This window comes from Vigna radiata, chromosome 8, assembly GCF_000741045.1.
Source record: "Vigna radiata var. radiata cultivar VC1973A chromosome 8, Vradiata_ver6, whole genome shotgun sequence".
In the NCBI taxonomy this organism is placed as follows: Eukaryota; Viridiplantae; Streptophyta; class Magnoliopsida; order Fabales; family Fabaceae; genus Vigna; species Vigna radiata.
The window spans coordinates 24,017,598-24,035,983 of NC_028358.1; the positions used below are offsets into that span (position 1 = coordinate 24,017,598).

The 18,386-nt window shown below is 34.9% G+C and overlaps 1 protein-coding gene across 1 annotated transcript; it reads left to right on the plus strand.

Moving 5' to 3' along the window:
- The first annotated feature begins 206 nt into the window (after window positions 1–206).
- On the plus strand, window positions 207–17,573 carry LOC106771870 (CLIP-associated protein). The gene is made up of 21 exons (XM_022784522.1): window positions 207–974; window positions 2,307–2,462; window positions 2,563–2,625; window positions 3,167–3,235; window positions 3,367–3,532; window positions 4,437–4,598; window positions 5,477–5,574; window positions 6,827–6,901; window positions 6,977–7,045; window positions 7,124–7,209; window positions 7,281–7,398; window positions 8,046–8,144; window positions 8,224–8,578; window positions 8,729–10,509; window positions 11,296–11,397; window positions 11,781–11,885; window positions 12,039–12,113; window positions 12,199–12,267; window positions 12,399–12,467; window positions 13,079–13,180; window positions 17,155–17,573. Exons 1-21 carry the CDS (start codon window positions 642–644, stop codon window positions 17,308–17,310), a joined length of 4,308 nt encoding a protein of 1,435 aa, XP_022640243.1. The 5' UTR covers window positions 207–641; the 3' UTR covers window positions 17,311–17,573.
- The last annotated feature ends 813 nt before the right edge of the window (window positions 17,574–18,386 follow it).

The window sequence follows — 18,386 nt, forward strand, 5'->3', positions numbered from 1 at the left end:
AAGTTAACGTCATTTAACGGAAAAACTATTATTGAATCAAATTGACTAAATTAGGGACCCAATTAATCACTTCCAAAATTGAAGGATCCAATTGAAACAAATATCCAAATAGGGAACTCCAAACCTATTAAACATATATATATATATATATTACATTTTTCTTTACCTTAATATAAAAATAGTAAAACAAAAGAAAAAAAACATAAATCTTAAAAGGAACCAACTCAGGATGAACAGTGGTATGGATGGTAAATTATAAGAAGGCGAATGGTTAATTTTGCAAGCAGCAGAAACCATAAACATAGTTTTCAAATCATTTTCATTTCTTCTCTGCGTCATCATCTTCCACCACCTCCTTCTCCGTCAATTCCAGTCCCCACTCCTCCCTTCCACTCTCTTTCTCTTTCCTACCGCAACCTCTTCTCTCAATTCCACTCCTCAATCCATCATCTCACTCTCACTCTCACTCTTAACTCTTAACTCTTAACTCTTAACTCTCGCATTCGCATTTTATACTCGCATCTTCATTTCATTTGCATTTCGCAGCTTCTTGGCACCGTTACTGATCTCCATGCGGTGGTGAATCCGAGAACGGTTGTTTCAGATCTGAACGCGGCCGCGCCAGATCGGAACGCTCCGCGATGGATGAAGCGCTTGAACTCGCACGCGCCAAGGACGCGAAGGAGAGGATGGCCGGCGTGGAGCGCCTCCACGAGGTTCTCGAAGCTTCTAGGAGGAGCCTCAGTTCCGCGGAAGTCACTTCGCTCGTCGAATGCTGTCTGGATCTCTTGAAGGACAGCAGCTTCAAGGTCTCGCAGGGCGCGCTTCAGGCGCTCGACTCCGCCGCCGTCCGCGCTGGCGACCACTTCAAGCTCCACTTCAATGCACTCGTTCCCGCTGTCGTTGAACGGTTAGGCGATGCCAAACAGCCCGTCCGCGACGCCGCCAGACGCCTCTTGCTCACTCTCATGGAGGTAAATACCTTCGATTCCTGGAATTGTTATTTATGTATCTGTATCTGTATTTGTTAGTGAATCCTGAGTCTCGGAAGGAAGAGAGTTTGGTGACTGAGGTTTTTGCAAAGTAGAGAATCTCGAATCTGTTATAAGGAAAGTGAAAAGTTAGTGCTATGAGTGAATAGAGATGAGAGTGAATAATAATTAATTGATAAAGTTGGCTGTCGGTTGAAAAAGTGAGATCGGGGAATAAGACTTTGAGTGTACGAAGGGGAAGCTCGTGGTATTTAAATCTTAGCAGTTGTGCATGAATGTTTCACTCTTTATCTCTGGCAAAAGAAAAATCTGATGAGTGGGGATAATTGATTGCTTGGATTTGAGGTTAGTACTGGTTTATTGACTCTTACTTGACTACCTACTTCTAAATATATCACTAGATCTTTGATCGGAATTTTTGTGCTTAACTGGAGAACCTGTCATGTGTTTGTTGTGGTGATATAGCGTTTTTGTTTTAGTGTCATTGGAGTTCAATGCCAGTGTCATAGCTTCCTTATGTTGTCCTAGTAGGTTGTTCGATGAATGAAAGATCCTGAACATGAGATTTATAACATTCGGTTATTTTGTTAATGAGCCAAACCATATTCAAGCTTGTGGTGCCGACAATTACATGTGAGTAAATTTCAATGACATGATAGTAGCTACTGTCAGTGATAATTTGAGTCCTGTAATTCTTATCTATATAAGCTAAAAAGAGTTTATTTTGACAAGATTAAAATATAGCGTGTTGAAATAAGCTAAAATGAATAAGCTCTTCCAAACATTGACATGTTTATATGCATTGAAGTTTATTGTGCACAATATTAATTTAACACTCAACAATATTAAATGCTGTAGACAAAGCATACTTTTTAAAATAACCTATGGTGAGGATAGTAAAATAATTAACTAGTTAAGCTGGAAGCTATTAGAGTAGGTGAGTTCTATGCATTGAACATATTGCTTGACTCATTGCATAATGTTGGTGTTAGCATTTGGTTATTATGATATATTGCCAGACAAATGAAGTCTTGCATGGCTAATCCATGTAAATTTCAGGTCAGAATATATTTATCTGTATGCCCTTATTGTACCTTGAATATTTCTTTTTGTAAATTGGAATACAATTCTGTGTCTATCCTAACAGCAAAATCTTCAGTACACTTACAATGATTATGTTTAAGTTTTGGTATTTATTTATATCCATTCAAATTTGAAGAAACTTTAATGTTCCCATGGGCTGATTTTGTTGCAGATAATCTGTGTTTGGTTGAATTTCCTTTTATCTTCAGATTTTATTACTATTATTTTCAGGTTTCATCTCCCACAATAATTGTTGAAAGAGCAGGGTCCTATGCTTGGACGTGCAAAAGCTGGAGAATCAGAGAGGAATTTGCACGAACTGTCACTTCTGCTATTGGTCTATTTTCAGCAACCGAGCTTCCTCTTCAACGTGCTATTCTTCCTCCTGTATGCTCATTGAATTTCTCTACACGCAATACATGTCCTTTAGTTATTCAATATTTCATGCACGTGATACTAACTCCTTTTCAAAATTGATCAATATCAGATTCTGCAGTTGCTTAATGATCTGAATCCTGCTGTTAGGGAAGCTGCTACTTTGTGCATTGAGGTAAATATGTCTTACCATTTTATATTGCTTGAACGGGTTACATGTTTATATCGGATCTCAGCGTGAGACTACAACAGGGGCATGGATGTTATTGAGTGCCTATGTACTAAAAGTAATATTGAATGTTTGGTGGAGTGCTTAAGTGGCTTGATTCTTCACCCTTTATAAGGAGAGAGAGAGAGGGTTGGGGGGTTGGGGTTGCGCGTTTCAAGTGCTTGTTGGGTTTGGATGCTTATCATACTTTTCAACTCGTGCATCTTGCCTACTTTACATGGCTTAAAATTTAAGAATTTGTGCAACCTTGTTCTTTGAGAGTTCGGAGTGCTGTTTTATTTCAATTATCAACAATTATGTATAAATGGATTAGTTTTGTTTTATTTTTAATGTTTAATTGACTAGGTGATTGATATTCGTATCATGATAAATTAGGTGAAGGCCGCTTGAATAATATTATATGTATACTTAAGAATAGCGGTTAGCAGTTTAAAATTTAATAAGGATCTCAGTACATTCCTTTAAAATTATGTCTCTTTTCTTACAGGAGATGTATTCACAAGCTGGGTCCCAGTTTCGTGATGAACTTCAGCGCCACAATCTTCCTTCATCTCTGGTAGCATTAAATTTTATTTTTAATATGTTGTAATCATGAATGTCTGTGTTTCACTTCTGTAATTTAACATTTTCATATCAACTACTATGAGATTTTAATTTTCTTTTTTCTCGGAATTACAATGATTTTAGGTGAAAGCTATTAATGCTAGACTAGAGGGAATTCAACCAAAAGTTCAATCTTCAGATGGTATTTCTAGTGGTTATATTGCTGGGGAAATCAAGCCTGTGGGTGTTAATCCCAAAAAAAGTAGTCCAAAGGCTAAAAGTTCATCAAGGGAGAGCTCTCTTTTTGGAGGTTAGAATATTTATAGTTTTTGGATTGCAAAATTTTTATTTGGTAATTTAATATCGATGTATTTTTTGTAGTATGGCTTATACCTTATCTATAAATTTTTCTTCTCTCCTGCGTAATTGCTTTGTTATTGTCTACATGCCTTATAATTGGTCTTTGATTGTTCTTTATATTCCGTTTATTATGATCAGAACAGTACTTAATCACATGTTTAAATTTTGGTTTGAAATCAAGGAAGACTAACGGATTTATGTTTTGCATAAGAGATTGTGCTTTCATTTATAATAATTTGATGTACTTTATGTGATATTATCGAATAGAACATTTCAATCATGCTGGAATTGCTAAAGTTTCAAATTTTGATTATAAAGATGCTATTCCAATCAACAATATGTGGTGGTTACGGTTTTTGTTGATCAGTTATCAGAACTTTTGGGATATTTTAGCTAGCATGTTTTGGGGTATTTCACATGTTTATTCTGCATGATCATTGGGATACCACCTTTGATCACATGGTGGTTCTCGGATCTGATTGCTTTTAATCAAATGGCTTTTATTTTTCACTTCGCTGGATGACTTACATGATATTCAAGTATGCTATGTGCACTTACAGTTTTCTTATTGGCCATATATTTGACATTTTTCTGTGCTTTATTAAATGTGTGGAAACTATAGTTATTGAGGGAGGAAGCAGCGAGAATAAAGACTTTGAGTATTACTATTGTATATGATAAAAAACATAAAGTACTTACCCTCACTCTAATACTGGACTACAGCACTAGTTAAATTAGCTAAACAGGGAAGCATATCACGAGATATACTCTATATTATTCTTATAATGAACATAATATATTTCTCATATTCTAACATAATGCTCATTTTCTTGTATTAAATATAAATATGATAGGAGAAGGTGATGTTACAGTGAAAGTCATAGACCCCATCAAGGTGTATTCAGAGAAGGAGTTAATCAGAGAAATTGATAAGATTGCTGCTACCCTTGTACCCGAAAAGGACTGGTCAATTCGTATTGCTGCCATGCAAAGAATTGAAGGTCTTGTTTTGGGAGGTTAGTATTTTCCATCCTTTTTTTCTGGAGTAAATAATATATATGTACTTAATTTTATGTACCCAGAATTCAATCTTGAATTCTTTTTGCTATTTGTGTTTCAAAGGGAAAGAACATTTGTTATAGGTATATCTTTAACATGATGTCATTGTGAAGGGTGTTTATGGTGATCTTTCATGAATTTGGGGTATAGCTTTTACTTGTAGCGGTGAATTCAAGGAGTTTGTGTTAAACTGAACTATTACATTAAATAATGGAAATAAATATCTGTTGGAAAGCCATCTTAATGTTCAACACCCTTAGCTTGCATTAATTATGACCTACCAGAGTTAGTTGTTAATGTCTCATAAAGGACTGCTAACAGTGGGTTTGATCAGAAAAACTTAGTGAAGCATTGTACTGTGTAGCAATTGGGACATTGGCTCTCAGCTTATTTACATCCCACAATGAATACTATTATTACTTAAAATTTTTTTATAAAGTTTTGGACATCCTCACTTTACAAATAAGTTTTATGGTGTTGAGTTAGATTCAAATTCTAATTTAAGTATGGATTGAAAATTTTATTTTGGGGCCAGAAAGTATAGCTCTATGAATAGCTTAAAGCTGTGATTTTTTGAGATTATATTTATTTGCAGAAAGGAAGGGGGCCTTAAACAGTTGCACTATAAATTAGTAAGAGTTTAATGTTGGCATTATTAAATTTCAATTATTTATTTGAAGTCTCTGCTTTGCTTTATTGTTTAAAATATTTCATTACTCTTACTTTAGGCTGTTGTTGTGTTGTAATTTTCACTGAGATGTTAAAATGCAATGCAACTTATTCTGTTTGTCTGTGGCATGAATGATCAATATCTCTTAAATATTTTGCATACCAGGTGCTACTGATTATCCATGTTTCTTTGGACTCCTGAAGCAGCTTGTAGGGCCTTTAAGCACACAATTGTCAGATCGAAGGTCTAGCATTGTGAAGCAGGTTCATTGACATTTTCATTGTTTATGGCTATCCATCTTACTTAAAGTGAAATGCAACTATTATTTTCAGGAAGGATGTTAAGATGCCTCTTCGGCTGGGTACATGGGAAAAATACCTCTTAGGGTGTTCAAAAGAACTAAATTGAACAAAAAAAAAAAATTAATTGAATCGAACTAAACTATAAAAAACTGATCTGTTTTTATTATAAACTAAACTGAACTTTTCCAGTTAAATTTTTAGAAACTTAACTGCTAAAAGAATAGATCAGTGTGCTACTTACATTATCATGAAATTTGAAAACAAACTTTATATAACCATATTCATTACCTTTTCTTGAAGTAATCCATTCTCTTAGGTGAATTTGTAACTCTGATTTTTTTAACAGTAAAACTATCTGTTATACAACTTATTAAAAGTTGTTTCAACATTATGAATGCATTCTCATAGGTTAATAACTACATTTCACTGTTTGGAACAAATGGCAGTACTTTCTTTGCTGGTGAAAACTTTACCTTTCACTAATGATTTGTTTCCTTCCATATTAAAAGGCTTTGATATTTATTTACTCTATTAGATATAATTTGTTTATAAAAAGTTGGTGGGCTATACATCATTAGTAAACGAATTCTTGTATGGATTTGAGTTAAAGAAATAGAGTAATAATTTTGTTTTTCTCTTGTGCGTAATATAAATGCAATTCATATGATTAAATTACTTCAATTTCTCAAGAAAAAAAATAGTTCAGTTAAAAACATGTAGAATGTAGTCAACCAAGCTAAAAAATAGTTTAGTTTGTTTGAAATATTTTTTGGTTCAGTTAATTTAGGCAAGCTTTTTTTGTAGTGTAGTCCAGTTTTTATAAAATTTAATTCTATTCAAGTCCTTTAAACACTCCTATCACTTATAGTGCTTGAGCTAACACCCCGTTGCCTACTCTGAGTTTGGCATAATATGCTTTTAGTTTGCACATGGTGCCAGATCTTTTATGGCCAAGGTGTCAAAATTTTTCTTCTTGTACTGGTAGAGAAATTTAAATTACGGACAAGGTAGTTGGGATTGTGCATTACCCACACTTAAAGCCCTGAATATTGGCTTGAAATTTCTTAGTTTTCCACTCCTTATGTTTGAATGGGTAGTGTAGCTTAGATTAGAATGCTTTATTGGAAGTAAGCATGACAATTGATGCTCGATCTCTTTTAGATTTTACTACTAACACATGGATACTTTCTGTTTGCTATTTACTTTGTTCTAGGCTTGCCATCTATTATGCTTTTTGTCAAAGGACCTCTTGGGTGATTTTGAAGCATGTGTTGAATTGTTCATACCAGTAAGTTCAACTTTATGTTTATGATGATCATGTTTTACATATTTCTAAAATCTTATTACTTTATCTGATAATCAGGTCCTTCTGAAGCTAGTTGTGATTACTGTGCTCGTAATTGCAGAATCTGCAGATAACTGCATAAAAACGGTAATTTGGTATGCTTATTAATTTTCTGCCCATATATGACTTTGTATGCTTTTGTGACTTTTATCCTCTACTTCCCAGATGTTACGCAACTGCAAAGTTGCTCGTGTGCTTCCTCGGATAGCTGATTGTGCAAAAAATGATCGTAGTGCTGTACTTCGCGCAAGGTATGGATTATCTACTTTGGGAATAGATGTGTGAGAGTTTTGGTTTTTAATTAATACAATTTGCATTGTAGGTGTTGTGATTATGCTCTTTTGATACTAGAACATTGGCCTGATGCAGTGGAAATACAACGATCGGCTGATTTATATGAGGATATGATAAGGTGTTGTGTTTCAGATGCAATGAGTGAGGTAACCCCTATAATTCTAGGCTTTTGTCTTTGGTCAAAGTTTCTACTCTGGCTAGCTTTTTGTTGGTTTGCCCTTTTTTCCTTAGCTATTAAGAAATTGTTGGTTGGCTTTGCCCAATAAAATTTCTGAAATTTTGATCAATAAAACTTACGGTGGAGAAAACCTGTTATGATTATCTGTTAATTGTTGCATGAAGTTATTTATATTTTATTTATTGAAAATGCAATGCCAAATAATTAATTGACCAACATATCTGTACAAAAAGATGTATTTTCAAAAGGGATTGAGTTGAATTGCTACCATCTTCAGTCATCTTGTTTCTTATGGACTTGGAATCAGTGACTTTGGGATCCTGATTTGCATATATATATATATTATTTATCATTAGCTATGCAAATTATATTAATTTTTAACCTTTGAAGGAAGGGTGTCCACAATGACATAATTACTACATTACTGTTTCAATGTGTAATGATGTTTGGTTGGATGTTCTAGAATTTCTCATGCAGTTTTGATTATTTTTTATCAAAAGTTATGTGGGTTTGAACTTTAAAACAGAATCTTGTCAGTATATTTGTTGACTTGGCATTCTTCATTTTGGTACCAAGCTGTGTGCATGAAAATAATTACAGTATTAAACTTTATAGGTGCGGTCAACTGCTAGGATGTGTTACAGAATGTTTGCAAAGACTTGGCCAGATCGTTCCCGCCATCTGTTTTCATCCTTTGACCCTGCTATTCAAAGGGTATATGTTTAATCGAAGGTGTTATTTGTCCTTTATTTTGTTACTTAATTTGTTTCTTTAACGTGAACATAACTTGCAGTTAATAAATGAAGAGGATGGAGGAATGCACAGGAGACATGCATCACCTTCTGTACGTGATAGAGGTGCATTTGTATCAATAACTAGTCAAGCTTCAACTCCCTCTAATCTAACTGGTTATGGAACTTCTGCTATTGTTGCAATGGATAGAAGTTCAAGTTTATCATCTGGGACTTCCATTACCTCTGGCTTTCTTTCACAAGCCAAGCCACTTGGTAAAGGTACTGATCGCAGTTTGGAAAGTGTGCTGCATGCAAGCAAACAGAAGGTCACTGCTATTGAAAGCATGCTTAGGGGATTGGATTTGTCTGATAAGCATGGTTCATCAGTTCTCCGGTCTTCGAGTTTGGATCTAGGTACCAAATAAGTTTACTTGTTAAATAAATACACTCTTTGCACTTCATTTTTAGGGACTTCCTGCCATTCAACAAATGATGGTTAGTGGTATGGTATGGTTTTTACACTTTGTGAGTGGATAAATTTATCTCTTATTGCCCCTAGTGCAGGAGTTGACCCTCCCTCGTCTCGTGATCCACCATTCCCTGCCGCTGTCTCAGCATCTAATCATCTGACTAGCTCTTTAATGACTGAGTCAACTGTTTCTGGTGCCAATAAAGGTAGTAACCGCAATGGTGGTTTGGGTTTGTCTGATATAATTACCCAAATTCAAGCTTCCAAAGACTCTGGTAGGTTAGCATATAGTACTAATGTTGGTATTGAGCCTTTATCCGCATATTCATCATACTCAAGTAAGAGAGCTTCTGAGAAATTACAAGAAAGAAGTTCTGTTGATGAAAATAGTGACATCAGGGACACTAGACGATATATGAACCTCAATGTAGACAGGCAGTATATGGATACCCATTACAGAGATGGCCACTTTAGGGATTCACAGAATAGTTATGTGCCTAATTTCCAGAGGCCACTATTGAGAAAGAATGTAGCTGGACGTGTGTCTGCTGGCAGCAGGAGGAGTTTGGATGATAGCCAATTATCTGTCGGAGAGATGTCAATTTATGCAGATGGACCAGCATCTCTTCATGAAGCTCTGAGTGAAGGACTTAGCTCAGGTTCTGACTGGTCTGCTAGGGTTGCTGCCTTTAATTATCTTCACTCTTTGTTGCAGCAAGGTCAAAAGGGAATTCAAGAAATAGTCCAGAATTTTGAGAAGGTAATGAAGTTGTTTTTTCAGCACTTGGATGATCCCCATCATAAAGTTGCACAGGCTGCTCTCTCCACACTTGCAGATATTATTCTGGCATGTAGAAAGCCCTTTGAGGGTTACATGGAACGGATGTTACCCCATGTGTTTTCTCGGTTAATTGATCCCAAAGAGCTAGTTAGGCAAGCCTGCTCAATGAATTTGGAAGTGGTTAGCAAAACATACAGCATAGATTCTCTCTTGCCTGCATTGCTTCGCTCGCTAGATGAACAAAGGTCTCCAAAGGCAAAATTGGCTGTTATTGAGTTTGCAATAAGTTCCTTTAACAAGCATTCAATGAATCCGGAAGGTGCTGCTAATATTGGCATTCTAAAATTATGGCTTTCCAAGTTAGTTCCATTGGTTCATGATAAAAATACAAAACTTAAAGAAGCGGCTATTACATGCATCATATCTGTGTACTCTCACTTTGATTCATCTGCAGTTTTGAATTTTATTCTTAGTTTATCAGTTGAAGAACAAAATTCTTTGAGACGAGCCCTTAAACAGCGCACCCCTCGTATTGAAGTAGACTTAATGAGTTATCTGCAGAATAAGAAAGAGCGACGCTCCAAGGCTTCATATGACTCTTCTGATGCAGTGGGAGCATCCCCTGAAGAGGGATATACTGGTTTGTCCAGGAAAGCTCATTACCTTGGAAGGTATTCAGGTGGCTCACTGGATAGTGATGGTGGCAGGAAGTCAAGTTCCCAAGATTCTTCTCTGATTAAAGCCAATCTTGGCCAAGCAGCTTCGGATGAATCTGAGGAACATACTGATTCTATTAGTGGTATTTTTGGTTTAAAAACTAAAGATCTTGGTTACACAGTCAATTCAATGAGTCAAAACTTTGGCTTTCAAACTAGCCAAGTTGGACATGTGGACAGTAGCATGAATTTTGAAGATCTATCATCTGATCTGGATATTAATGGTCTGATGTCATCAGAACATTTAAATATTGCTGAAGACTTTGGACTTGACAAAGAACATCCCTCTGAATTGAACCATAATCATCAGTCAGTTGAAGGTTTGAAAGAAAACTACAAGACTGACACTGGACCCAGTATTCCTCAGATTCTTCATATGGTGAGTTATTCAACTAGTATATGGATTGGTAGTGTAATTTTATTTTTTTGAAAAAGAAATTCATTAGAATGAAAAGTGTAGTTAATTATGGGGGAGAATAAAGTATCATCTAAGAGCAGCAACATATACATCAGAAAAATATTTAAAGCAAAAACTTTATCAGCCTAAAAAGTCAATAAAATTGCTTTGGGAAAAAAAAGATACAAACTCCGAAACCTAGCATTATGCTGAGTTAATGATGTCACACACACCAGGTTAGTGTGTACAGTACCCTATATTTTTGTGAGAAAGCAATCAGTTTGGTCATGGGTTAAAAGCTCTCTAAGGTGGTGGAGCATTTCCAAAACTAAAAGATAATAGGCAAGAGCTTGTGTCAAGCTGTCAAGCTATGTCACGGTGTAAGAACAAGTGGTGGCTAGTTGATCTGTAGTGGAGCCACTTATATGGGTGTGATGACCAAATATTTTTGCTCATTATTATATGCCCCTCAAATAAGTGAAATTTGCTGCCTCTGAAACATTTGTGTGTATGAGTATGTATTTAGCAGCCATTTAAATTTTACTGGTTCAGCTATTTAGTGAGACAACACTCTTTGTTATTGTAATAATCATTCTTTAAATTTATTATGAGAGTTATCATAGTGTTTGCACTATTGTTTAAATTTTTCTGGTTCAGTCAGCCTATTTGGACTATTTGGTTAATGTTATAATGATCATTCTTTAAATTTATTAAGGGTGTTATGTCTTAGATTTCTTTTCACTAAAATATAATTTTGATTTTGTGTAGATATGCAGTGAGGGTGCTGGAAGCCCTATTTTGAGCAAGCGGACTGCACTTCAACAGCTAGTTGAAGTGTCCATAGCTAACGATCATTCTGTTTGGACTTTGGTATTTTTAATTTAACAGCTGTCTCTCCTTCCTGTCCCTAAATTATGTGATCGTCAATTGTACTTCAAATGAAAGATTTAATTTGATGAACTTCATAAAAAAACTAATATGGTTTTGTATTGTCATATCTTTTTATTTATTTGGTGATTAATATTAGTATTATAAAGTGCTATTTGTCTTTATATTCTAAAATATTAAATGACATTTTTCTCCAAAAAGAATCAATTGTATAATAGTGAGTTCTTCTGATTCTTTGATTGCTATTAGCTTATCTATGAGATCAATAGTTAGGGAAGTTTTGATTATTTAAAGAAGGAAATCATTAATTCATTAAACAACACTGAGCGTCGGTATATTTATATTGTTAAATGGTGTAATTGCAGTACTTCAATCAGATTTTGACAGTTGTGCTTGAAGTGCTGGATGATTCAGATTCCTCAATCAGAGAACTTGCTCTGTCTCTGATAGTTGAAATGCTTAAAAACCAGGTTCTTACTCCATTTTGTGCCATCTTTTGTTGGATTATGCGCTCACTTTTGTGTGTGTGTGTGTGTGAGTACTTGAAACTGCATGTATGTCTCTTCATATTCTTTTCGTAGCATAATAAGAGATTATTTTGTTGTTTTGTTTATTTTTTCCAGAAAGATGCCATGGAGACTTCTGTTGAGATTGTTGTTGAAAAACTGCTTAATGTTACAAAGGATAATGTTCCCAAGGTAGGCAACTCTGTCCTTTTTTGTTTTTGTGTTTTTTTATATAGTTACTTTCTTTTTAGTCTCTGCAATTTCACCCCTTCTTCAGGTCTCAAGCGAAGCAGAGCACTGCCTCACCAGTGTTTTATCTCAGAATGATCCGTTTAGATGTTTAAGTGTATGCATTTCTTGATTTTCTACTCTTTGTCCATCCTTACTGCTTGTAAAATCTTTAGTTGGAGGAGGGAGCGGGTATTTGTGTTTTCAGCATAAAAGTTAAAGTTGATGTTAAAATTTGAAACGTTTCAGGTTATTGTTCCTCTACTGGTTACCGAGGATGAGAAAACTCTTGTCACTTGCATAAATTGCTTAACAAAGGTATTGTCTTGAGGAATCAATTTTCATTTTTTCTCGATGTGATGGTTTCTTTCTGCAAAACCTCATTTTTAGTGAACTCTACTTTCTAGTATACACACTTAGAAAATCTTCTGTTATGGTAGTGACCTGTGAAGCAACGGTTCTTTAAAAGAGGGAAATAATCCCCATTGTACTCATCCAATATTATTATATTATTGCTTATAAAGCCATATCTTGGAAGTATCCTAGTTATATGATTACTTTAAATTGTGTATATAGCTTAGGTACCTCTTGTTTACTCCAGCAAACGAGTCATTTCTTGTAATTTTGAACTTAAATCAACATTGTCCTGAATACAGATACCCTGATTCTTTCCTTGATGAATGACAATTGTGATGTCATACTTTATATTGACTATATCCTAGTCTGTCGTTTTCAGTGTCAGGGAAAACCTAATATCCTATCAATTAGTGATAGTTAGTAGAAATGAATAAATCATACAACCAGAACATATTGAATTTAATTTGTATCATATTGAAGGGTACTACTTAATAAGTTTCCGTTTATGTTCAAGAATTAAATTTGCTTCAGGAACATAATCGTATTTAACTTCATATTATACCCTTTTTCAGCTTGTGGGGCGGCTCTCTCAAGAGGAACTGATGGCTCAGTTACCCTCTTTTCTGCCTGCTTTGTTTGAAGCTTTCGGAAACCAGAGTGCTGATGTTCGCAAGGTGCTTAAGATTTTTGTTTGCATCCATGAATTAATTGTCCTTCTTTTCACATATTTAATGAATATTTGCTGTTGAAAAAATTCCTTGTAATATCAATGACTACGGTGATTTAGTCCCAGTTCCAATCCGCTAACCAATTTCAAAATTATGAGTGAATATAGAATGTATCTATAGGTGATCAAAAGCCATAGAAGCATTAAGGGAGAAGCAATCACATGAATCGAAAGAAAAGAACTGGAATCAAGATGCAAGAGAATCCGAATTATAAGAAATATAGATTCGGAGTCATCAGCAGCCCCTGACCTTGAGAACTAATTACACATGAAGAAAGAGGTGAAATTGGGAGAATATAGTGTTACGAACTTCATTAGAAATTGAGAATCAAGGCTTGATTCCCCAAGTTTCAATTCTCTCAAACCCTATCCTCACAGGAGTAAAAATTCCTTGTTTTGATTGAATCTTTCTATTTATAATTTTTAGATAGTTGTTGGGATGGCCATGCTTATACCTGGCATGGCAATATGCAAGCTTAAACACCTCAATATTGATTACTTATCACTGTGTGGCCATGTTAAGTTTTGGTGTGCCAATGCACACTAAACATGATCATCTTCTCCCTATCAGGTTTGGGCATGGCCAGTGGTGGAGCTTAACCAAATATATTGTGGGGACAAAAATAGTTAAATGGTGTACTCAAAGTCAAATATCTTGGGTACGGATATTTGTAGGGAGTATATGGTGTTACTAATATATCCTTAGCTTGAACAAATATCTTCTCCTATTTTGTTATTGTAATCTATTTGGCGCACATTCAAGTAGAAGAATGCCGAAATTAAACTCCAAACATCCCTGCAATGATTGATAAATGAGAGTGTGAATAACCTATTACTAGGAGAAAATAATTACAAAATTACAAAATGCTAGCTATAGCAAACATCAAAACAGTCTAGAATAATGAATTAAAAGAAGAATCAAGCTTGACATCTCTTGCCAGCTGATCTATTAAATATAAAAAGCCATTCAAGTCTGGAATACAAAAGGTTGATAAGAAAACCTACACCCTAGGACCCTATATGATTGATGGGCTATAGAAAAACAAACAGCTTTACAAAGTATTCTAAAAGACAATAACAAACTTATTCTAATTCTACTTCTCAAGTTGGAACATATAGATTGTATTCACCAAGTTTGGAACTTATGAACTCAATTTGAGGTCTTCTTAAAGACTTGGCCACAAAATTAGAGACAATTCGATGTGCTCTTTGATTATCACTATACAACTTCATTTGATGAATCTCACAAAATTTCAATTCTTGGGGAAGTTGTTTGAGCCACAAGTTTACATGTGATTGAAGCCATTGCCTTTTACTCAACTACAAGCCTAAATTGAGCAACTACATTTTGTATCTTGATCTTCTAGGGAAAAAAAAAATTGCCTTCCAATAGATACAAATACCCCGTAGTGGAACTTTTATAGATAGAGGTCCCAACCCAATCTAGATCACATGGCCTAGAAAATTTTGTATTTTCTTTGTTAAAGATCTCACATCGACTAGAGATAAGATGAGTTTAAATTATATAAGTGGATGCAAACTTCACCTTATATGTCAGTTTTGTAAGGTTGATTTATATTTAAAATTCACTTCTAAACATGATATTAGAGTTATGAGTTAGATCTTATCTTAGTGAGAGTTTGTTGGTCTTATCATGCTACCCACTATCGGACCATCCATTATTGTTTAGTTCCATGCTTGAGAAGTATATGTCGCGGTGTGAGGGGGTGTGTTGGAGATCCTGCATTGCGATAAGACAAATTTAAAGTATAAGTGGATATAAATCTTACCTTACAAGTCGGTTTTGTAAGGTTGAGTTAGTCTTAAAATTCACTACTTAACAATGTTTATAAAAATTCCTTGTCTTGGAGCCTTCTTTTTGTACTTGAGAATATGAATTACAATATTCTGTGATGGAAACAAGGGGCTTGCATAAATTGACTAACAACTCCAATTAAAAAAAAAAAAAATATTCCAGGTCTAGTAATCATGAGTTAAAAGAGCTTCTCAAGACGTCTTCTATAGTTCTCTTTGGATCTAGAAAAGGTTCTCCTTGTTTTGTTTGACTTATGATATGGTCCACATGGCTATTAATTGACCTACATTCAATTACTCCTATATCTTTGAAGATATCCAGATGATACCTTCCATTAATTGAGCCATTTTAGTACCCAAAAAATATTTTAAGCATATGAGGTCTTTAGTTGGGAAATGGTTGCATAAATGTCTTTCCACCTGGGAAATTTTGGGCAGTACGATTTTTTTAATAACTGTCATCAACATACATGATTAAGTAAAACACATTTAATAGGAAAAGTGACAAGAAAATTGAATGATTTGCCTCACTACACTTTAGTCTGAAATTTGCACAATGTGACTAAATTTTCCAAACCAAGCTTGTGGGGATTGGATGATCCCACAGAGAAATTGATGGGCTTTACATACTAACTCACTCCCTTGTGTAATGAAGCCAAGAGGTTGTTCATATAGATCTCTTTTGAGTCCCCACGGAGATAAACATTTTTTATATTTGATTGATGAGAGGTCAATGGTGATCGACTAACATAGCCAGGAAGAATCATGCAATAGTATTCTTAACCATAGAGAAAAAGGTATTACGATAACGAAGTCCATATTATTTAGTATACACCTTGACTGCCTGTCTAGCCTTAAGAAAATCCAGTTGACCATTGGGCCCTACTTTGACTATGTAGACCCATTGACATCCAATTGCCTTTCCGAGGGACCAAATATCATACCATTTCAATAATCATGGTGTCGCTATTCAGGATGGACAAGTGCTTCATTTATATTTCTTAGAATATCAACTAAAGACAAAAGACAGTGAAAATATACATATCAAAGGGACAATCGATTATTTCTCAAAAGTTACAAATATAACGAGGATGTCATGTAACGTTTTGAAAAACAGTTGACCAATGCAAATCTTCATTACACGGAACTATGTTTGGGTAGGTCATGGAGAAGGGCATAAGGTAGAATCACCATACACTTGGACCAACTCCTTGTATTTGCCATTGGTAAGTAATGAAAGGTGATGAAGGTGGTAAAGGGTGTGGAGTTGGTAGGAGAATGACTCCAATTTGTGTCTAGTTTGGAATTTTAGGGGAGCAAATCAATGAATGGAATAAGACTTGTTGAACAATAACAACGTGCGTGGAAGAAGAAGAAAAGGAGTCTCTTCAAAGAAAGAGACTGTAGCAAACAAGTTCTACTATTTTATTTTTTGAGAATAGCAACAATACCCCTTTCGATGATGAGAATAGCCGAGAGAAAGCATCTATGTTCGAAATACAACATGTTGATAGGAAAAGCTACACCCTGGGACCCCTATATATGATTGACAGGTGACAGGAAAAAAAAAGCTTTACTGAGTATTCTTGAAGACAACAGAAAACTTCTAGCAAAATCCTCCGGGATTTCCATACCTTCTACTCTTGCAACACTCTTAAGCATACAATTCGCGCTTCAATTAACTGTATTTACACACAAATATTGCACTTACCAATAACATTTATTTCATGTGGCAAATCTGGTCAGTAAGCTGTTTTCTTTAGTTTTCTAGATCTGTATATTGAACATTAGTTTAGTTGTTTTCAACATGAAAAAGGAATAATGTATAAAGAGGTGACTAACATGCTTTTAACCCTTCCCCAGTGATTATATATATGCATGTGTCAGGTTTTTAAATCAATAATTGAGCATGTGATAAATTATTAAGCTTTTAAAATCGCCATAACTATATTCCAATCAATGGCTATATATGTATTTTATTCTCCGAAATACACTTCTACCTGAGAGGAATCAAATAAGATTAATATGACTTTGCAGATAAGTTTTTCCATTTTCATAACTGGTCTCTTTCATTATTCTCATTTATGTTAATGGTGGGTGGTACAGACCGTTGTTTTCTGTCTAGTGGATATTTATATCATGCTTGGGAAAGCATTTTTGCCATATTTGGAAGGGCTTAACAGCACACAGTTGAAGTTGGTCACCATTTATGCAAATCGAATCTCACAGGCAAGGACAGGAAAAACACTTGATACCGCTTAAGTCTAGTGGTTCATTCAGATGAAAATTCGTTGGTTTTGAATGCCTTTGTTTTATTCATTGTTGTGTATTTTGTACATTGTGTGCATTATTTTTTCAGGTGGGTTTTCATTGTCTCTTTCCCCGCCTTTCTCCTATATTTTTGGTCTTCTTTTTCCCCTGCCAATGAATGTTAGTTTTGGTGAGTGGTGGTGGTGGAATACAGTGCGATTGTAATTTACATTATTTGATTATATTAAATGGTTTTCCATAAGGACTCATTGTCATTGGTTCAGTTGCTTATGTTACATTTAATGTGATTATTTTGGTCAGCAGCTTTTTGAGATTTTTGTCACTCCTTTTTTGGGCTGACTGAGTTATACGTCACATTGACACCATGCTAGTTTTTTTGTCTTAATAAAAACCTGTTCGTCGAAGTGATGCAGTGCATTGCTTTAGCAAATCATCGAGCATGGTTGCTTCATGGCTGGAAGCTGCACTTTTTCAATTTAAGAACTATTTTTGAGTTGCACGTAATCTCAAAAGTATCTGAGGGCGTGAGGGCGTAAGGTTCTTTTGTCGATTTTATTATGTTGTAATAAGGAGAAAAGAGATGTCTGCACGCATTTTTGGCTTTTACATGGTTCACGCTAACTTTGGAGGAGTGCATATCTAAACTGTTCATCAACCAAACTACAGAACGTAAGGATGGATTTCCGAAATGAATTCACCAAGTCCAATATTTTGATAAATCTGTTTTCACGTAAGGTTTTAGTTAGTGATAGATCCTAATTAATAATTTTGAGGTTTAAAATAATATATTTAAATTAAGTATAATTTTAATTTTTAATCATCGTCTAGAGTTCATTTTTCACTGGTTGCAAGATAATACCTTATATAAGGTACTGATTTTTCTTATTGCATTACTTTTATTTTGCACGTAAATGAATGATATGACTAATAACTGACCCCTGATTTTGTTGTAGAAGAAAAAGCTTTGCAAAAGATAGATTTGACGATGGGATTGGAGGTTGAGATTACCTCCCTCCCTTACAAGGTTTTATACTTGTTTCACCTTAATGTTATTGCAATTCAAACTT